The 20,665-nt window shown below is 40.7% G+C and overlaps 1 protein-coding gene across 1 annotated transcript in view; it reads right to left on the bottom strand.

Annotated features, from left to right (window-relative positions):
* The window catches only part of LOC126475003 (equilibrative nucleoside transporter 4), a 203,482-nt gene that overhangs the window by 80,660 nt on the left and 102,157 nt on the right, over window positions 1-20,665 (bottom strand). The window contains exon 7 of the mRNA XM_050102542.1: window positions 12,268-12,571. Within this exon, the coding sequence (XP_049958499.1) occupies window positions 12,268-12,571 (304 nt within the window). The remainder of the gene's footprint in view (window positions 1-12,267; window positions 12,572-20,665) is intronic.

Here is a 20,665-nt window from a genome sequence, read left to right as displayed (position 1 = left end):
CTGCATTGATTACATGGGCCTTGTGACTAGTTTTTGTGAGTGAGCAAAATTATTATGTTTGTTCCATTGCAAACATATAGATTGTGCATGACTTTTCTTGTCACAGGTGTAACACTGTGTTTGTTGGGATGGATAATCTTGGTGCTTGTGCCATGAATAGCACCGAGGGCATGACTTAATTCTGTTTGCCTGTTTAGAGAGCTGTTTATGTGGCATAGAGTACTGTTTACATCATGTGGCACATGCATGCTTTTGCTGCCTAATAGGCCGGTCGCAAGCAAGAGGCAACTCAACCCAGCAAATTGGCGGTTGCTCAAATTTATCGGCCAACACAGCACCTTAATCGTACCAATCTAGTACTTGCACTACATGCTAAAATGATGGACTGAATTGTTTCTAAATCTGTTCTCTAAGTCTGACCTCAGTTACACTGTACATGATCGCATCACACAACATAACGTCTGAATATAAAGCACCACAAGCACATCTGAATTTGCACTTCCTCATTATACCCTGCAAATCTGTTACACATTCGCGATAAGTTTGTTTTGACCTTTTATTGCAATTAAAGAATTGATACCTAGCTGCCACCACACTCACTTGTTGGTCAAAATAGTTAGTTAGTGAATCTACAACCTGATCATAGGAATGTTCACTCGTATTTGCGTTAGGGAACAGCTTCTGAATGAGGCGAAACACTGTGAATCTTACCAAAGGAGCTGGACCCGCCCGCACTATAGCAGCAGATGCATTCTACATTTTGTTATGGGCCTCAGGAGATGGAGGCGTACCCTTCTGGTCATTTTCTGGGGACGTTTCCACCAGAGCGCAGGCCGGATGGCAGTGTACAACTGGTAGCCTGATGTTCCCTGCAGCCACAGCTTCCAATCCATTGCAGCATCCACACTCCTGCTTCTCCTCCCATTGTTATGCTCCTTATACAATGACGGTCCGAAGAAGATGTCAGCCAATTGCACGCTGACCAACCCTCTCCAGGACAACACGACAGTAGTGGCCTCTATGTGAAGAGAACATAAGCGACTGGTTGTGGCCCAGTTCAAGAACAGCTTCAAGACTAGTCATTTCGCTTGTCCTATGTAACATTGCCTATACCAAAGAAACTTGCTTATTTCGTCTGTCGCCATTTGCGTGTGACACATATACGTAATTCTCTAGGTTAAGTACTATCATTTACTTTTTGTAATAAAACTCATTAATATGAGACTGATGACCATAGATGTTCAGTCCCATAGAGCTCAGAGCCATTTGAACCATTAATATGATTTGCTTGAATTGTTGTCTAACAATCCAAGAAAGCAGGTTTTCTAGACACCCCATATTCGATGACTAGGCAGGATTCAACAGATGGATGATGAATGCAATGTATGTTCAAGTGGCAAAAGATATTTTTTATGTAATATAATTATAGTTTAATGAGTTTTAGATTTTTTTACTTTACTTATACTGCGAAACCTTGCTTCTTGCTGAATTTCATGATAAAAGGTCAATCGGAAGTATCCTATGGTTTTGATGAGTTTGCAAATATGAAAATGTGAGACATAAATGACCATATTATGAAGAGGATAGTTGCTAATCACCATAGAGTGGCGATGCTGGGTCACAGATAGGCACAACAAAATGACTATCAAACAAAGCTTTCGGCCAAACAAGAAAACAAGACTTCATCAGACACACACACACACACACACACACACACACACACACACACACACATGCAAATGCAACTCACTCACACACAGGACCACAGCCTCTGGCTGCTATGGCCAGGTCTGGCCTTGGCAGCTGTAGATTGTAGTCATGGGTGTTTTTCAATTTTTGGATTTCTTCCTTTACTTGTATTATGAAACCTGGCTTATAAACTTTTCTTATTGCCCAATTTCATGATTCTGAGTCAATGGGAAGCACCCTATAGGTTTTGACGACTGTTTTCGAGTATCAAAAATGTGAAATATGTGTTGCAATAACTTAGAAGCTTAAAATTTTTATATTGCGAAGGGACCATACACCTTAGTGGATGACATAAATTTGAACTTGATATGCGAAACTGCTCCACAGGAAAAGGGACTTAACAGATGGACAGACAGACAGATAGCTGAATAAAAAAATTGCAAAACAATTTTTTTCATGTTATGTAATTACAAATCAGTAATCTTCGGATTTTCCTTTACCTGTACTGTGAAACCTTGCTTCTTGCCAAATTTCACAATTCTAAGTCAACACGAAGCAGCCAATAGGTTTTGATGTTTATGTTTTCAAGTATCACAATATATGACATAAATAGTGGTATATTTTGACTGCACTAATATAGAAGGTTACAATTTTTACACCTCCAAGGCACAATAGATATTAATACATGACACAAATTTGAACTTGGTAGGTCTACCCATTCCTGAGAGAAGGGGTTCTTAAAGTCGGACAGACACACACATGGACAGGCAACAAAATAATCCTATAAGGGTCCCGTTTTTACTGATTGAGGCATGGAACCCTAAAAAGTAATCTACAACTAATTTCTATATTTATCAGTGCAAATGTATTAGTTCTGAATTTGACAGTTATAATTTTATTGAAGAAATTATGATATATATCATTCTATCTATGATAGTCACTTAACATATACTGGCACAAGCAACCTGCAATGACTGACTGTACTAGTTAATGTATAATTTGACTCATTTTACGTCACTGATGGTGCTCCTTCATGACGGGAATCATCACAAATGATGTATGCATAAATGAATGGTTATCCATGTTCGAAGATGCTGGAGAACTCATCACTGTGTTGATGGAGCCAGTAGAGAGGCATTTCATATGGCAGATGTCAGAGAGCTGTGAAGAAATTGGCATTGCAGCAATACAGAATGCACATGATGAAAGAATTGTAAAAAACAGATCATGAGGAAAAAATGTGTTACTTTCAATGGTTTCAGAGGTTTCTTATTCAACATTCAGACATTCTCTCCATAAATTGGTTTATAGGTGAGGCATGGTTCCATCTGTCAGATGACAACATACAAAACAAGTTATACTGGACTAGTGTAAGCTCTTGTATCATCCACAACACACAACTGCATGATGAAAAGGTTAGAGAGTGGTGCACATGTCAACTTCCAGGATTGTTGGTCCCATTTTCTTTGATATACGATAGACACTACACTACAGTTTATATGGGTATCTTAATATAATTGTGAAGCAGCTGGATGATGGAGCAATGAGTTACATGTCTAACACTTACATGCAACTTCTAACCAGTTTCATTGCTGACCAAATAATCTAAAAAAACTTTTGCCCTCTGCAATCCTTGATCACCTGACGTAGCTCTAGTATCTCTACATAGCCTGTCTATTTAGAGGACTCTGAGACATCTTCCTTTAAGCTCTGCACCAGGTGCTGGCTGCACCGGCTGTTCCTCAGTCAGATCATCAATGGGAATCTTTGCTATGTATGATGCCATACCGATATACTGAACCAGCCATCACTGACTGATGGAGCTGCCAGCGCCTGCCTTCATCATTGCTGAGACTTGGGCTCAGCATCAGAGACATCCTGGAAACTTGGTATCGGATGTCGACCTTCACTACGTTATTTTGTTCTACTGCTGAGTGAATATTAACTTTGGATGTTTTATCATTGTGAACTTCATCCTAAGTTGGACTTTTATAAATTCAGTGCTAGTCATAAACTTCCACAAACTTGTAGTTATTAACTTTGCTCCAAAGGAGGAAAATTTTGGTTTATGTACCTTTCAATAAAACTATAATACATTGTTTATCTGGGCTGCATTCAAACTGTGCCTCACCGGCACAATACTAGCAAATGGTGACAAGGGATTTTTCTATGAACCAAAGCTTTAACATGTGCTTTTCACCCTGGGCAAACAGTGTTAGTAGGCATGTGGTGCCTATGTTGTGAAGATCGTAAAAGCGATTATCTGCTTTATCAGGTCTAATGCTGCAGATGTTACTGCCTAGGTGTTGCTGCTGCTTTAGAACATGTAGAAAGCCTTGAAAGTGATAGCAGACACGATGACAGTCACCACAACATCCAATCCAGAGCTGTCCAAGGAGCTGTCCTGCACTGACTCACTGGTAAAAGGATTCCAAGGGTTGCTGCCACCAATCCAACTGTTTGACTACAAGACTGGGCCCTAAGTGAGCTACATGGCCAGACTGGAACAACACTTCCTGGCCCAGGATATTGCAGGTGACACCCAGCAGTGAGTGTTCTCTGTGGTATATGCATTCCAGGAAACTTACCACTTACTATGCCAGCTGAACCCTTAGACAGAGCCTTGTGCCTTCCCATATACTCACTTAAAGACTTGTTTACTAAAATATTTGGCTCACCAGTGCACACTTCAGTAGTCCACTATAAGTTTCTTAGTTGCCACAAGCTTAGTGGATAATCTTACAGAGGGTGGATAGCCAAACTGCAGGGATTATCTAATGATTGTATTCTATTGTAGTAATCTCCAATGTAAACAGCCCTACTTAAATTCCTTGGTCAGAGATATGACTCTTGTACTTTCACAAGATGGAGGACATCATAGTGACCACATCAAAGTCAAGGATCCCATGACAGAGTGTTTCCTCCCCATCATTAGGGCATCTGAATAGCTTCTATGGTCATTGGCAACGTTGCATAACTCTTCAAAAGGGTTTGTCCAACTTGCCGACATAAATCCCAGCCATGGCTTTCATTACATTACGATTCACCTGCGGCTGGCAAGCCCTCAACCAGTGCCCATTACCCACAGCAGATACCCTCACGTAGCAACTGTTTTATCCACTACCTATGGCAATAGTGTCATTATCACCGCGCTAAATGTTCCTCCTGCAGCAAGACAGGAAACAAGGAGGAAGTCTGCCAATCTTCCCTCAAGATGAACTTAGATTATGCCCATATGGGCCGCCTTTCCCCAAGAGTTGAGGAGGTACCTGACATCTATGCCCCATGCTGTGCTTCCTGTATCTGACAGACAGTGTTTATAGAGGAAGCAAACTCCATCCTAGTGACAGTCCAGGTCAATATGTCAATACGGGTACTTCCATGACTATCATAATTTGGGAAACTTTATCATCCACTACAAAAATTCGCAGACAAATGCATAGCTACAGCTATGATACTACTGAGGTGAAAGGACAACTCACAGCTCACATTCAGTATCATTCTACTGTTTTTGTGGCATGTCTCTTATTGGTAAACATTGATGGAGCCTCCAACATCCTCAGTTTGGATTTTTAATGCTTTGGGCTTGGAGGTACATGACTACACCAACAGTATTCAGCCATAAAGGGCTAGCTCCTTCTTGAGTGACATTTACTCTACATACAAGTCAGTTATTTCTCATCCTGCTACTGGCAACACTGGTTTTGAGGCTCATGTCAGCCTCCTTCCAAGAGCAACACCTTGTTACTTGAAAGCTCAGAATGTTCCATTCATGCTTAGAGACAAGCCATAGTCAGAATGATAGCACCTCCAGAAGGAAGGCAATCTCAAGACAGACACCAACAGTCAGTGAGCTACCCTGTGATTATTGTTGAAAAACCAAATGGGTCACTTCGGATTTGTTGTAACTCCAAGGCCACCATCAATGCACAGTCTGTCGCTGATTCAATAAGTGGATGACATTATGGCATAATCTTCAGGAGGCAAGATTCTTGCCAAGACTGATTTGTGAGATGCTTACCTTCAGCTCCCTCTGTATGATGCGTCACAGAAAAGTCTAGGTTGCTACAACAGGTTTCCTATTGGCTTTGACAGTGCCTCGGCTATTTTTCAATGGTACTTGGGAACAGCTGACATGGAATGTACCCACCATGGCAAACTATTTGGATGACATTCTCATCACTGGTAAAAGAGCCCAGGAGTTGGCAGACAACCGTTATGCTGTTTTTGCCATTCTCCAACAAGAAAATATTGAGTTAACAGGAATGCCATTTTTTGGTGCCTCAGATGGCATATCTCGGTCGTGTTCTCACTGCTTCAGGAATATGACCTACACCACAATGTTCAAGCAATAGAGCGAACATCCAGTCCAAAAGGACATTAAGCAACTACTATCTGTGCTCGGTCAACTTAATTATTATCGCAAGTTCATCCCACATGCGGCAGCCTTAGCGGAACAGCTCCATCAGTTGTTATGCAAAAATGTGAAGTGGAACTGGACTCTGACTGCGTTAAATCCTGCCCCCTCCAACATGCCTTGTGGCCTACTAACCACCAGAACATTTGATTGTACGAACTGATGCTCCTGATTACAGTTTGGGCGTTGTGCTATTTCATGAAGTAGATGGTGTGGAATGTCCTTTGCATTCATATCCAGAAATCTGACACAGGCACAATGCAACTACAGTCAAATAGAAAAGGAGTCTCTGGCTACTGTGTTCACACTCAAGAAATGTCGTTATTATGTATACAGCTAATATTTCATGTTACTGTAAGATCATAAACCCTTTTCACCATTATTCAAGGCAGACTACAATATTCTGACCAAATTGGCATATCACCTCCAGAGATGGGCACTGTTTTGCTGTAACTATTAATATGACATCAGACATCTCTCACCAGCACAACATGCCAATGCTGACATTCTCTCTTGGTTACCACTGGAACAGGACATGCAATTAGATTCAGAACTAGAGGTCTATCGCCACATGGACACAGAAGCGGAAGACGATGTAGCCATGTCTTCCATTGGATGCATACGTGATTGCCTGTCACTCTTTGAAGGGCCCAGTTATGCAAGAACCACTCCATCTGGTGCACTGAGGGTGGCCAGCAAATCAGAAACAGATGGCTCACGAGGACGTCCAAGCGTTCTGGCTCAGATGTCACAAGATCTCCACCCTCAATGGAGTCCTTTTATTGCATGGAGGAAATTGTCACACTTGCATCGTGATTCCATCAGTGCCACTGGGAAGCTGTGCTCATAAAGAGGCTGCCCCACCAACATGTGTATTGCTGAGAGACTGGTGCAGATACTGATAGCAAGGTGGCAGCATGTGAAACTTGTGAAACCAAACAGGCAGCACCCACTCCCAGATGCTTCCCATGGATGGATGCTTCAGCATCCTGATTGTGATTCCATTTGGACTTTTCAGGCCCCTTCTTTGGCTATTCTTGGTTTATTGTTGTTGATGCATGAACTGGAGTCCTCTATGATTCTCGGATGTTTTCAACATCCTCAAGACTGACTATCCAGGCTCTGGCAAGGACTTTCTGTATAGGACTGCCAGAAACTGTAGTTTCCCCACAATGGGCATCATTTCACATCTTCCGAATTTACCTCCTTTTTGTTCTTTCAATGGCATTGCTCTAGTGCACACAGTGACTTTTCATACCACATCCAGTGGATTATCAGAATGCTTTGCTCGCACATTCAAGCCACAATTAGCAAAGTTACACTGCCATTATGATTCTCAGATGAAGCCGTCTCACTGTTTTTGGTGTCTTACTGCTCCACCAATCAAACTGGCATGAGCACCACTGAAAAATTCCACGGAAGACAGCAACAGTCCAAATTCACTATCCTCCACCCTACAAGGACCCCATTTCCCATTCACTGTCTCAATATCATCATTGTTCTGTCAAAGATGATTTCTGGACATTGGTTTTCTCCAAAAATTGCCACCAATAGGCCCCAGCAGTAGTAACCATTTTATTGGGATACGCCATGGTGGAAGTATAACAACACAATGGCTCCATCTGCCACATGTCTGTCAACCATATGTGCCGAAGGAAAACAGCAATGCCACAATGCCTCATACCAGTGGATTTGCATGAATTTTTGTTCCACAGCTGGAGGTCCCTCCTCCTGGAACTTTCGACAATGCAGCATAACTGCGGCAGCCACAGGGTCCACACTCTCTCTGGCTTCTGGCAAGGTCAGCCTGATCCCGCACTGGACACCAACTCTGATGGACATTGACCTCAGCCTGCTGAGCTCATCAGTTGCAGCAGACCAACAAAGAAGCACCAGGTTTCTCAGTGATGCTGTGTATGGGCTGTATGACCTACAGACTGACAACCCTTCTCAGGATAATGAGTGGTCTATCCTCAAAGCTGTTACATCAGCAGATGGCAGAGGTCACTGGCTTTACAGACCTGGTTGCCACCACAGGCCTCATTCAAATGGTTCAAATAGCTCTAAGCACTATGGGACTTAACATCTGAGGTCATCAGTCCCCTAGACTTAGAACTACTTAAACCCAACTAACCTAAGGACATCACAAACATCCACACCCGAGGCAGGATTCGAACCTGTGACCGTAGCAGCAATGCGATTCTGGACTGAAGCGCCTAGAACCACTCGGCCACAATGGTTGGCACAGGCCTGGTGATTGTAATGAGTTACTCTAGTACTTTTATACAGTCTGGATATTTATGATGGCATAAAACCACTGGATTAAAGACATGTAACATTTATCCACAGGACATATGGCCTGTAATTCAAGAAGTGTCATGATGATCTCTCCATTGGCAAAAGATTCCAGAGTCGTCCCCCTTTCAGATCTCTGGGAGTGCATTGGTTCAAATGGCTCTGAACACTATGGGACTTAACATCTATGGTCATCAGTCCCCTAGAACTTAGAACTACTTAAACCTAACTAACCTAAGGACATCACACAACACCCAGTCATCACGAGGCAGAGAAAATCCCTGACCCCGCCGGGAATCGAACCCGGGAACCCGGGCGCGGGAAGCGAGAACGCTACCGCATGACCATGAGCTGCGGACAAAGGGAGTGCATTGCCAAGAACAAGGTGATCACAAGATAATGAACGAATAACCAATGAAAGTATAACGTTCTATGAGTCAGGGCATGGAATGTCAGAAGTTTGAACATGGTAGGGAAGCTAGAAAAATTTTAAAACGGAACTGCAAAGGCTCAACCTAGATATAGTACAGGCCAGTGAAGTGAAGCAGAAAGAAGACAAGGATTTCTGGTCAGATGAGAACAGGGTAATATCAGCAGCAGCAGATGATGGTATAATATGAGTAGGATTCATTATGAATAGGAAGGTACTGCAGAGAGTGTGTTAGTGTGAACAGTTCAGTGATATGATTGTTCTTGTCAGAATCGGTAGCAAACCAACACACAATGATAGTTCAGGAACCAACACGGACAACGATAGTTAAGGTATACATGCCAATGTCGGAAGCTGCAGAAGAAGAGCTAGAGAAAGTATATGAGGATATTGAAAGGGTAACACAGTACATAAAGGGAGATGAAAAATCTATTAGTCATGGGGGACTGGAATGCAGCTGTAAGGGAAGGAACAGAAGAAAAGGTTACAGGAGAATATGTGCTTGGGACAAGGAATGAGAGAGGAGAAAGACTAATTGAGTTCTGTAATAAATTTCAGCTAGTAATAGTAAATACTCTGTTCAAGAATCACAAGAGAAGGAGGTATATTGGGAAAAGCCATGGTGATAAGGGAAGATTTCAGTTAGACTACATCATAGTCAGATAGAAATTCCGAAATCAGATACTGGATTATAAGGCATACCCAGGAGCAGATATAGACTCAGATTACAATGTAGTAGTGATGAAAAGTAGGCTGAAGTTTAAGAGATTCGTCAGGAAGAATCAATACACAAAGATGTGGGATACAGAGGTACTAAGGAATGATGAGATACACTTGAAGTTCTCTAAGGCTATAGCTACAGCAATAAGGAATAGCTCAGTACGCAGTACAGCTGAAGAGGAATGGTCATCTCTAAAAGGGGCAATCACAGAAGTTGGAAAGAAAAACATAGGTACAAAGAAGGTAATTGCAAAGATACCAAGGGTAACAGAAGCAATACTTCAGTTGATCAATGAAAGCAGGAAGTACAAAAGTGTTCAGGGTAATTCTGGAATACAGAATTATAAGTCACTGAAGAATGAAATAAACAGAAAGTGCAGGGAACCAAAGATGAAATGGCTGCATGAAAAATACGAAGAAATCGAAAACGAAATGATTGTCAGAAGGACAGACTCAGCATATGCAAAAGTCAAAATAACCTTCGGTGAAATTAAAAGCAAGGGCAACACGAATTCCACTGTTAAATGCAGGGGAGAGAGCAGATAGGTGGAAAGAGTAAACTGAAGGCCTCTATCAGGGGGAATAGCTGTCTGATGTGATAGAAGAAGAAACAAAATACATTTAGAATAGAGGGGGGATCCTGCTATAGAATCAGAATTTAAGAGAGATTTGGAGGATGTAAGATCAAACAAGGCAGAAGGGATAGAAAACATTCCATCAGATTTTCTAAAATCATTGGAGGAAATAGCAACGGAATGACTATTCATGTTGGTGTGTAGACTGTATGAGGCTGGCGACATACTATCTGACTTTTGGAAAAATAACATCCACACAATTCAGAGGAATGCATGAGCTAACAATGCAAGAATTATTGCACAATCAGCTTAACAACTCATGCATCCAAGTTACTGACAAGAATAATATACAGAAGAATGGAAAAGAAAATTTAGGATGCATTAGATGATGATCAGTTTGGTTTTAGGAAAGGGAAAGGCACCAGAGAGGCAATTCTGACATTGCGGTTGTTAATGGTAGCAGGACTAAAGAAAAATCAAGACAAATTCATAGGATCTGTAGACCTAGCAAAAGCGTTCGACAATGTAAAATGGTGCAAGATGTTTGAAATTCTGAGAAAAATAGGAATAAGCTATAGTGAGAGATGGATAATGTAGAAATTGTACAAGAGCCAAGAGGGAATAATAAGAGTGGACAACCAAGAATGAAGCGCTTGGATTAAAAAGGGTGGAAGACAGGGATGCCGGCTTTCACCCCTACTGTTCAATCTGTACATTGAAGAAGCAATAATAGATATAAATGAAAGGTACAGTAGTGGACTTAAAATTCAAGGTGCAGGTATATCAATGATACAATATGCTAATGACATTGCTATCCTGAGTGAAAGTGAAGAAGAATTGCATGATGTGCTGAATGGAATGAACAGTCTAATGTGTATAGAATATGGATTGACAGTAAATCAACAAAAGACAAAAATAATGAGAAGTAGCATAAATGAGAATGGTGAGAAACTTAACATCAGGATTAATGGTCCTGAAGCAGATGAAGTTAACGAATTCTGCTACCTAGGCAGCAAAATAACCAGCAGACTAGCACTGGCAAAGAGTAGTCTACTAGTATCAAACATTGGCCTTAATTTGAGGAAGAAATTTCTGAGTATGTACCTTCAGAGCACAGAATTGTATGGTGCAGAAATGTGGACTGTGGGAAATCTGGAACAGAAGAGAGTCGAAGCATTTGAGATGTGGTGCTACAGATGACTGTTGAAAAATAGGTAGACAGAATGAAGAGGTTCTGTGCAGAATCGGAGAGGAAAGGAATATGTGGAAAACACTGACAGAGAGAAGGGACAGGATGATAGGACATCTGTTAAGACATCAGGGAATGACTTTCATAGTACTCGAGGGAGCTGTAGTAGAGGGCAAAAACTGTAGAGGAAGACAAGAGATTGCAATACATCCAGCAAATAACTGAGGACGTAGGTTGTAAGTGGATTGGAACCTTCACTATGTACATGCCATGTCCCACCAGCTACTGCTGACCTATGAAGTCACCAGCGTCTACCTTCACCACTGCTGGAACTTGGCCTCTGCATTGGAGCACCTTCACTATGTTATTTTGTTCTACTACTAACTGAATATTAACTTTCACTGTTTTATCATTACACCCTTCAGCTTAAGTTGGACTTTTATAAATTCAGTACTTCACAAACTTTTAGTGATTACCTTTGCTCCAGAAGAGGGGTATTTTGGTTTATGTGCTTTTCAATTAAACTGTTACAAATTGTTTACCTGGGCTGTGTTCTCACAGTGTCTCAACCAGCACACTTGGTACTAAACTCCCACATTAGAGAAAAATTTCATTTCACTGTGAATTAGAGATTATTCAAGCTGTAACTACCATATTCTGAAGCTACTTGTAATGGTAGATCATCTCGTGACAGTGACAGAAAGGAAAGAGAAATGCTGAATAACCTCTCCATTCACTTAATGTGTATTCCATCCAGCATTATTTGAAACCTCTTACACATTATTTCATTTCATCTTACACATTTTTGCCAGTTCCTCAGGACTGTCAACAACACAGGGTTAAAAAAAGTTAGGAAATAACAAGAAGTACCTCAAGATAGTTAAACATATGGATAATTGATGAAAACAATATTTCATGAATGTCATTAACATCAGAGAAGTGTTATTCTTACTCTTTAAACCTCCCCATGCCTTCCCAGTTGATGGGTGGCTACTGTAAGTGGAACGCATGCGTACTACAACATCTTCAACTTTATATGTAGTGGTGCCTCCAACAGCTGCTGTAGCTCCCACTCCAGTGCCTGTGGGTTCATACACAGGATTGCAGAAACTGAAAGCTCCACTGCCAGAGCCTCCTACACCTAGGTTGTTGTCTGAGCTGCTTGTGCCCGAATCTGTGGCTAATGGACTCTGCTGCAGCTTCAGAACACCATACTGACTTTTTGTAGCAGTGTCATTTTGATCCAAAGTGTCCATCTGAAAATTTAAATAAATTAACAATAGAACTGTAATTTACTGAGGTTTCTGCATGATTTTTATATGCAAGTCTTCATAAGCGATTACCAAATTATACTGCATGCAATGCTCACATAATATACGTTGAAATATTGAGAGTTTTTACTTTTATATGAAACAACTGCAGGCCATAAAACAGGTAAAATAGTACATCAGCCTCTAGCAAAAATGTATGAACTATTAAAATGATCATCTTAAAAAGTAATTTATGCAACTGTTTTGTTAATATTAGTGCTCCATTGGTACAAAGCGCCATCTTTGCAAAACTGACTGCAATGAAAGCTTCAAACTGTGAAAGTGTGTAGAAATCCACATTTGGAATCCACTGTAAATAACCCTCATTCCAAAAACATAGAACATATCTGGTACTACTCACAAGCTAAAAATTCTTGTCATGATTGCTAACCACTAATAGCAGAGGGGAAAATCATCATGAAGAGAGATTTTATGCATCCTTATAGTCCAATGAAAATAAACAGTTATTGATATATAATGCAATGTAAATGGTTAGATAAAAAAATCTATCCAACAAGTGGCACCTGGGGAACACACACACACAAAAGGAGTTAACTTTTACAAGTTTTCGGAGCCAGTGGCTCCTTCTTCTGGCAGAAGAGTTGAAGCGGAAGGAAGAGGGGTGAAGGAAAAGGACTGGAGAGGCTTAGGGAAAGGAGTACAGTTCAGAAAAGTCGACCAGAACCCTGGGTCAGGGGAGACTTACCTGGCAGGACGAGAAGGAAAGACTGGTTGTTGGGGACTGCACCGACGAGATTTGAAAACCTGAGAGCTTAAAGGTGGAAGGCAGGGTAATATGCAAGACAGAGATTACTACTAAAACATTTACTCATGCACGATGCTTTAGTAGTAATCTCTGTCTTGCAGAGCTGTTTACTGAGCTGTTGTGTTACAGGTGTGAAGTGTACTATATGAAAACCGATCACCGTTGATTTTAACAGTGAAAATAATAAAGCATAAAATGAATATCTACTTTGATAGTGATGTGTATTTAAAAAATACTCAAAGTTCCCATTCAAATGTTGGTATAGTTACTACTCTGTTCAGTTAAATGCTGATTTGTTTAGTCAGTGCATCATCACAGAAATGGTCAACAACTTTCAGTGGCAGATACGACAGGAAAGATAATGAGCATCACATTAAGATTTACTACAATAATGCTGAAAATACTTGACTCAAGAAACACTGTTTCTGCTCGCATACCTCTTACATAATGATTCTCAAATTACAAGAATTCATATTTGCGTGGCAGTGTAAGAACAGTTATTCTTCCAATGCATGATCTGCAAATGGTTTAAGAAGGGAGAAACATGATACTCATACACATTATGTTTATCCTGCCTATGTATGGTTCCTTGGAGAATTACAGGCAGAGGTAGTAGATAGAGACAGTAAAGCAGCAAAATTTGGATTATACTAAATTTCCGCAACAGAGATACTGACTGAATGGTCCAGTCTTCACATTCCATGGAGCCCATCAGGAAAGAGTACCTCCATGGATGAGGAAGAAGTCAAGGTACCTGTGAATTGTCTGTTTACAAGGATCACTTAAAGGAAGTCCTTTCACATCATCACCAGACTTACTACAACTGCCATCACAAATAGAAAATTTGATCTTTTTTTAACAACACGGGGATTTTTAAAATGTTCTTAAGTGCTCTATTTTTTAAACTAAGATCTCTCTCTGTGCAAACAGTGTCTGCATGAGTATATATAAGTGTCTACATTTGTTTGTTTATTTACATTAAGTTAAATGTTTGCTGCCATTGTGAGCAGCAGCAGTGATCTGGACACACAATCAAATTTTTGTCATTGGTTTTATTTAATTGTGTTTAATAATGCAGAAAATTTGTTTTGTTCTTAAAATGTAATTTTTGTATTATATTATCTGGTGTTGAGAAACAGGTAGTTTAACAAAGTGGCATTAATGATGTTCCAACCCATAATTACTGCTTGTCCTTTGAAATACGTACAGTTTTTTCTTCCTTGGAACAAGCTACTGTATTCTCATGTCTGATTTATCCATTTCCCTGCTTGCATCTAGTTGTACCCTCATTCGTTTTAGTGTAAAACAAGATTCAAATATCTACTAAAAAATGTTCACCCTATGGTTTTTTTAAGCTCTACGGGCAATGAATTGCTGATCTCTGATCTGTTTTGTTAATATAATAGTTCAGATACTGCTGTATACAATTTTATTCCTCCCCCCCCATGAACCATGGACCTTGCCGATGGTGGGGAGGCTTGCGTGCCCCAGCGATACAGATGGTCGTACCGTAGGTGCAACCACAACGGAGGTGTATCTGTTGAGAGGCCAGACAAACGTGTGGTTCCTGAAGAGGGGCAGCAGCCTTTTCAGTAGTTGCAGGGGCAACAGTCTGGATGATTGACTGATCTGACCTTGTAACATTAACCAAAACGGCCTTGCTGTGCTGGTGCTGCGAACGGCTGAAAGCAAGGGGAAACTACAGCTGTAATTTTTCCCGAGGACATGCAGCTTTACTGTATGATTAAATGATGATGGCGTCCTCTTGGGTAAAATATTCCGGAGGTAAAATAGTCCCCCATTCGGATCTCCGGGCGGGGACTACTCAAGAGGACATCGTTATCAGGAGAAAGAAAACTGGCATTCTACGGATCGGAGCGTGGAATGTCAGATCCCTTAATCAGGCAGGTAGGTTAGAAAATTTAAAAAGGGAAATGGATAGGTTAAAGTTAGATATAGTGGGAATTAGTGAAGTTCAGTGGCAGGAGGAACAAGACTTTTGGTCAGGTGATTACAGGGTTATAAATACAAAATCATATAGGGGTAATGCAGGAGTAGGTTTAATAATGAATAAAAAAATAGGAGTGCGGGTTAGCTACTACAAACAGCACAGTGAAAGCATTATTGTGGCCAAGATAGACACAAAGGCCATGGCTACTACAGTAGTACAAGTTTATATGCCAACTAGCTCTGCAGATGATGAAGAAATTGATGAAATGTATGACGAGATAAAAGAAGTTATTCAGGTAGTGAAGGGAGACGAAAATTTAATAGTCATGGGTGACTGGAATTCATCAGTAGGAAAAGGGAGAGAAGGAAACAGAGTAGGTGAATATGGATTGGGGGGAAGAAATGAAAGAGGAAGCCGCCTTGTAGAATTTTGCAGAGAGCATAACTTAATCATAGCTAACACTTGGTTCAAGAATCATGAAAGAAGGTTGTATACCTGGAAGAATCCTGGAGATACCAAAAGGTATCAGATAGATTACATAATGGTAAGACAGAGATTTAGGAACCAGGTTTTAAATTGTAAGACATTTCCAGGGGCAGATGTGGATTCTGACCACAATCTATTGGTTATGAACTGCAGATTGAAACTGAAGAAACTGCAAAAAGGCGGGAATTTAAGGAGATGGGACCTGGATAAACTGAAGGAACCAGAGGTTGTAGAGAGTTTCAGGGAGAGCATAAGGGAACAATTGACAGGAATGGGGGAAAGAAATACAGTAGAAGAAGAATGGGTAGCTCTGAGGGATGAAGTAGTGAAGGCAGCAGAGGATCAAGTAGGTAAAAAGAAGAGGGCTAATAGAAATGCTTGGGTAACAGAAGAAATATTGAATTTAATTGATGAAAGGAGAAAATATAAAAATGCAGTAAATGAAGCAGGCAAAAAGGAATACGAACGTCTCAAAAATGAGATCGACAGGAAGTGCAAAATGGCTAAGCAGGGATGGCTAGAGGACAAATGTAAGGATGTAGAGGCTTGTCTCACTAGGGGTAAGATAGATACTGCCTACAGGAAAATTAAAGAGACCTTTGGAGAGAAGAGAACCACTTGTATGAATATCAAGAGCTCAGATGGCAACCCAGTTCTAAGCAAAGAAGGGAAGGCAGAAAGGTGGAAGGAGTATATAGAGGGTTTATACAAGGGCGATGTACTTGAGGACAATATTATGGAAATGGAAGAGGATGTAGATGAAGATGAAATGGGAGATAAGATACTGCGTGAAGAGTTTGACAGAGCACTGAAGGACCTGAGTCGAAACAAGGCCACCGGAGTAGACAACATTCCATTAGAACTACTGATGGCCTTGGGAGAGCCAGTCATGACAAAATTCTACCATCTGGTGAGCAAGATGTATGAGACAGGCGAAATACCCACAGACTTCAAGAAGAATATAATAATTCCAATCCCAAAGAAAGCAGGTGTTTACAGATGTGAAAATTACCGAACTATCAGTTTAATAAGTCACAGCTGCAAAATACTAACACGAATTCTTTACAGACGAATGGAAAAACTGGTAGAAGCGGACCTCGGGGAAGATCAGTTTGGATTCCGTAGAAATGTTGGAACACGTGAGGCAATACTAACCTTACGAGTTATCTTAGAAGAAAGATTAAGAAAAGGCAAACCTACATTTCTAGCATTTGTAGACTTAGAGAAAGCTTTTGACAACGTTAACTGGAATACTCTCTTTCAAATTCTGAAGGTGGCAGGGTAAAATACAGGGAGCGAAAGGCTATTTACAATTTGTACAGAAACCAGATAGCAGTTATAAGAGTCGAGGGGCATGAAAGGGAAGCAGTGGTTGGGAAAGGAGTGAGACAGGGTTGTAGCCTCTCCACGATGTTATTCAATCTGTATATTGAGCAAGCACTAAAGGAAACAAAAGAAAAATTCGGAGTAGGTATTAAAATCCATGGAGAAGAAATAAAAACTTTGAGGTTCGCCAATGACATTGTAATTCTGTCAGAGACAGCAAAGGACTTGGAAGAGCAGTTGAACGGAATGGACGGTGTCTTGAAAGGAGGATATAAGATGAACATCAACAAAAGCAAAACGAGGATAATGGAATGTAGTCAAATTAAATCGGGTGATGCTGAGGGGATTAGATTAGGAAATGAGACACTTAAAGTAGTAAGGGAGTTTTGCTATTTGGGGAGTAAAATAACTGATGATGGTCGAAGTAGAGAGGATATAAAATGTAGACTGGCAATGGCAAGGAAATCGTTTCTGAAGAAGAGAAATTTGTTAACATCGAGTATAGATTTAAGTGTCAGGAAGTCGTTTCTGAAAGTATTTGTATGGAGTGTAGCCATGTATGGAAGTGAAACATGGACGATAACCAGTTTGGACAAGAAGAGAATAGAAGCTTTCGAAATGTGGTGCTACAGAAGAATCCTGAAGATAAGGTGGGTAGATCACGTAACTAATGAGGAGGTATTGAATAGGATTGGGGAGAAGAGGAGTTTGTAGCACAACTTGACTAGAAGAAGGGATCGGTTGGTAGGACATGTTTTGAGGCATCAAGGGATCACAAATTTAGCATTGGAGGGCAGCGTGGAGGGTAAAAATCGTAGAGGGAGACCAAGAGATCAATACACTAAGCAGATTCAGAAGGATGTAGGTTGCAGTAGGTACTGGGAGATGAAGAAGCTTGCACAGGATAGAGTAGCATGGAGAGCTGGCTCAAACCAGTCTCAGGACTGAAGACCACAACAACAACAACAATTTTATTGTTACAGAAGTTTAATTTTATATATGTACAGCTATACCAATCTCAGTACCTAGGAGAAAATACTTGTTACAGTGTGAAAATGAATCACAACAACACTTAGAACAAAGATTTGTGCTATATTTAGTTTTACAAAAAGATCAGTAAGTTAGTGCATTTACAAGTTTATTGTAACATCAGAATTCACAAAACTGTAAGTTGGATGCAGTCTAATTGGAAAAGGTATTTTGATTGTGCAGAGGCTGTGAACAAGGTAACCATTGTCCTCCTGCAGTAAATGTTTGGATCTATGACACATCTCTGCTAATTGAGATTGAATATGAGAAGCAGATCTGGAGGGGGGGAGGGCTAAGGCACTCAAGCCCCCCCCCCCTCGGTCCATTGCTGACAAATTTCAAACCAGGTATTATCCTACTTTCTTAGTGTTATACTACCTACAGTAATAATTTTATCATTTATCCTTAGTTAATCCACTTGAAGTAGCTACAGTATGTTTTCAAATTTTAAATTTCTATCAGAAAGTGTTTATGTGACAATTTTTTAATTTATGTGCACACTTATTCAAGATTCAGTCATACCTACCCCTCACTCCACTGCCACCTGTATGCCTGCGCCAGGACTGTGTGCGCTTGCTCGACATGCAAGCATGCTGTTAGTGAGGGCATACAGCTGTACACTCAGGCCTACGATGTATGGTTTGGGCAATCAAACACTACAGAATGACATACCCAAGATCTCTGTTTTTTTAACTGAAAGGGGAGAAAGGAGAGGGCAGATCAGGCAAAAACAAACCAATATGACCTGGAAACAATTTCAGCAAATTATCACTGTTAACTCAAAGTCGATGAGATGCAGCCTTCTGATTATAATGTGTATATTTGAATGAGATTATATCAACATGATTGGTAGAGTTTCTGACTATTTATTCAGCTGAGTTATGCTGACCTTTTGGTCAGTCTGGTGCAGGTGGCCATGTACTGTGCCCTGAGCACTTGATCCTCTCTCTGCCTGTCCTACAAGGGGCAGAGTGAAATAATATTTAATGTAAATTATGTAATATAACATTAATCATTAGGTTTGTTTGGTTTTGAATTCTTTTCAAACGACCTTTTTTCATGCACGTGCCAAAGTTAATTTCAAAAATTTCTCAATAATCTTCTAATGGGTTAAAACACTCATGAATAAGAACAATTTGTGCTACAAGACCAAGTTCGGAGTTCTGGTCATGTACCTTAGTACATATGTAACTTTTAGATTGAATGTATTCCTTGTATGTATGTATTACCTAGAAACGACGGAGAGGCTTCATCCTGCCGTAGCCCTCAATGGTTCACAACCCCATAACAGGCCACAGCAATCCACCCACCCCACCGCTACCCTAGACCGAACCCAGGGTTATTGTGCAGTTCGGCCCACAGTGGCCCCCACCCGGGAACTCATACCAAATGAGTGTAATCCCAAATGTTTGCATGGTAGAATAATTATGGTGTACGCTTATGTGGAAATGGTGTTTGGACAGCAATCGCCGACATAGTGTAACTGAGCCGGAATAAAGGGAAACAGCCGAGGTAGATGGAAAACTGCCTTAAAAGCCACCCATAGGCTGGCCTGCACACCAAACCTCGACACTAATCTGCCGGGTGGATTTGTGCTGGGGACCAGCATGCCTTCCCACTTGGGAAGCAGTGCATTACACTGTGCAGCTGGCCGGGCAGGCAAATGGATTCCTTTTCAGCGATACTGTATTTGGGCAGTTGAGAACCTGCTTTTTCCAAGCAGAGCACTCTTTAATTCTTGAGCTTTTCACCATTATACCAAGTGCCATAGTAAAAACAGAAATCTAAACTCAGTAGTGGCAGCTGCACATGTTAACAGCAGCTACATGCCTCATCCTCTCTTGTTATTGGAGGGAATAACGCCAAGGCAGGAGCTTTGGACAGACAGGGAACATCTCACCCCAAACAGCATCAGAAGAGCATCACGAGACAAATAAATTTTTCCCAAATTTGAAAATTACTTTACAGATTCTTGCTACATTACCAGTAGTAAGAAGTGCAGCTTCTCTTTACATAATCTAGTGAAACTGACAATGATGGAAGATAGATTGAATAGTTTGGCTGCCATATATATCCACCCAGACATAGCTGACAGCCTACAACCTGTTGAAGTAATTGAAGAATTTTGGAAAAGTTATCAGAGGAGAGATGCTATGCGGTAAATGAGCAAAATAAAATTGTGTGTGTGCGCTCATTTGGTGTTTTAGTGTTTACCTTGATAAAGCCTACCCTCAGCTGGGTCAAACCCCTTTCCAAAGCAAAATCTTGGATCAGTCACAGCTGAATATCAAATAATATGCTGTTACAAATCTTGTGAACATAATCTCTCATAAATTATTTTAATTATGTGTGGGTGCAGATGTGCTTCAAGTTTTACATATATTCTTTTGTGCACACATTGCATGTCTGTGACTTGTGAAGCAACGTTCAGTTTCTTTTCTGGTAATATTGTAATAAAACAGGTTATGGTGAGATAAGTGTA

This window comes from Schistocerca serialis, chromosome 4 (genome assembly GCF_023864345.2).
Source record: "Schistocerca serialis cubense isolate TAMUIC-IGC-003099 chromosome 4, iqSchSeri2.2, whole genome shotgun sequence".
In the NCBI taxonomy this organism is placed as follows: Eukaryota; Metazoa; Arthropoda; class Insecta; order Orthoptera; family Acrididae; genus Schistocerca; species Schistocerca serialis.
Note: the sequence above shows the minus strand (reverse complement) of the source record. Positions and strands in the feature narration are given on the sequence as shown.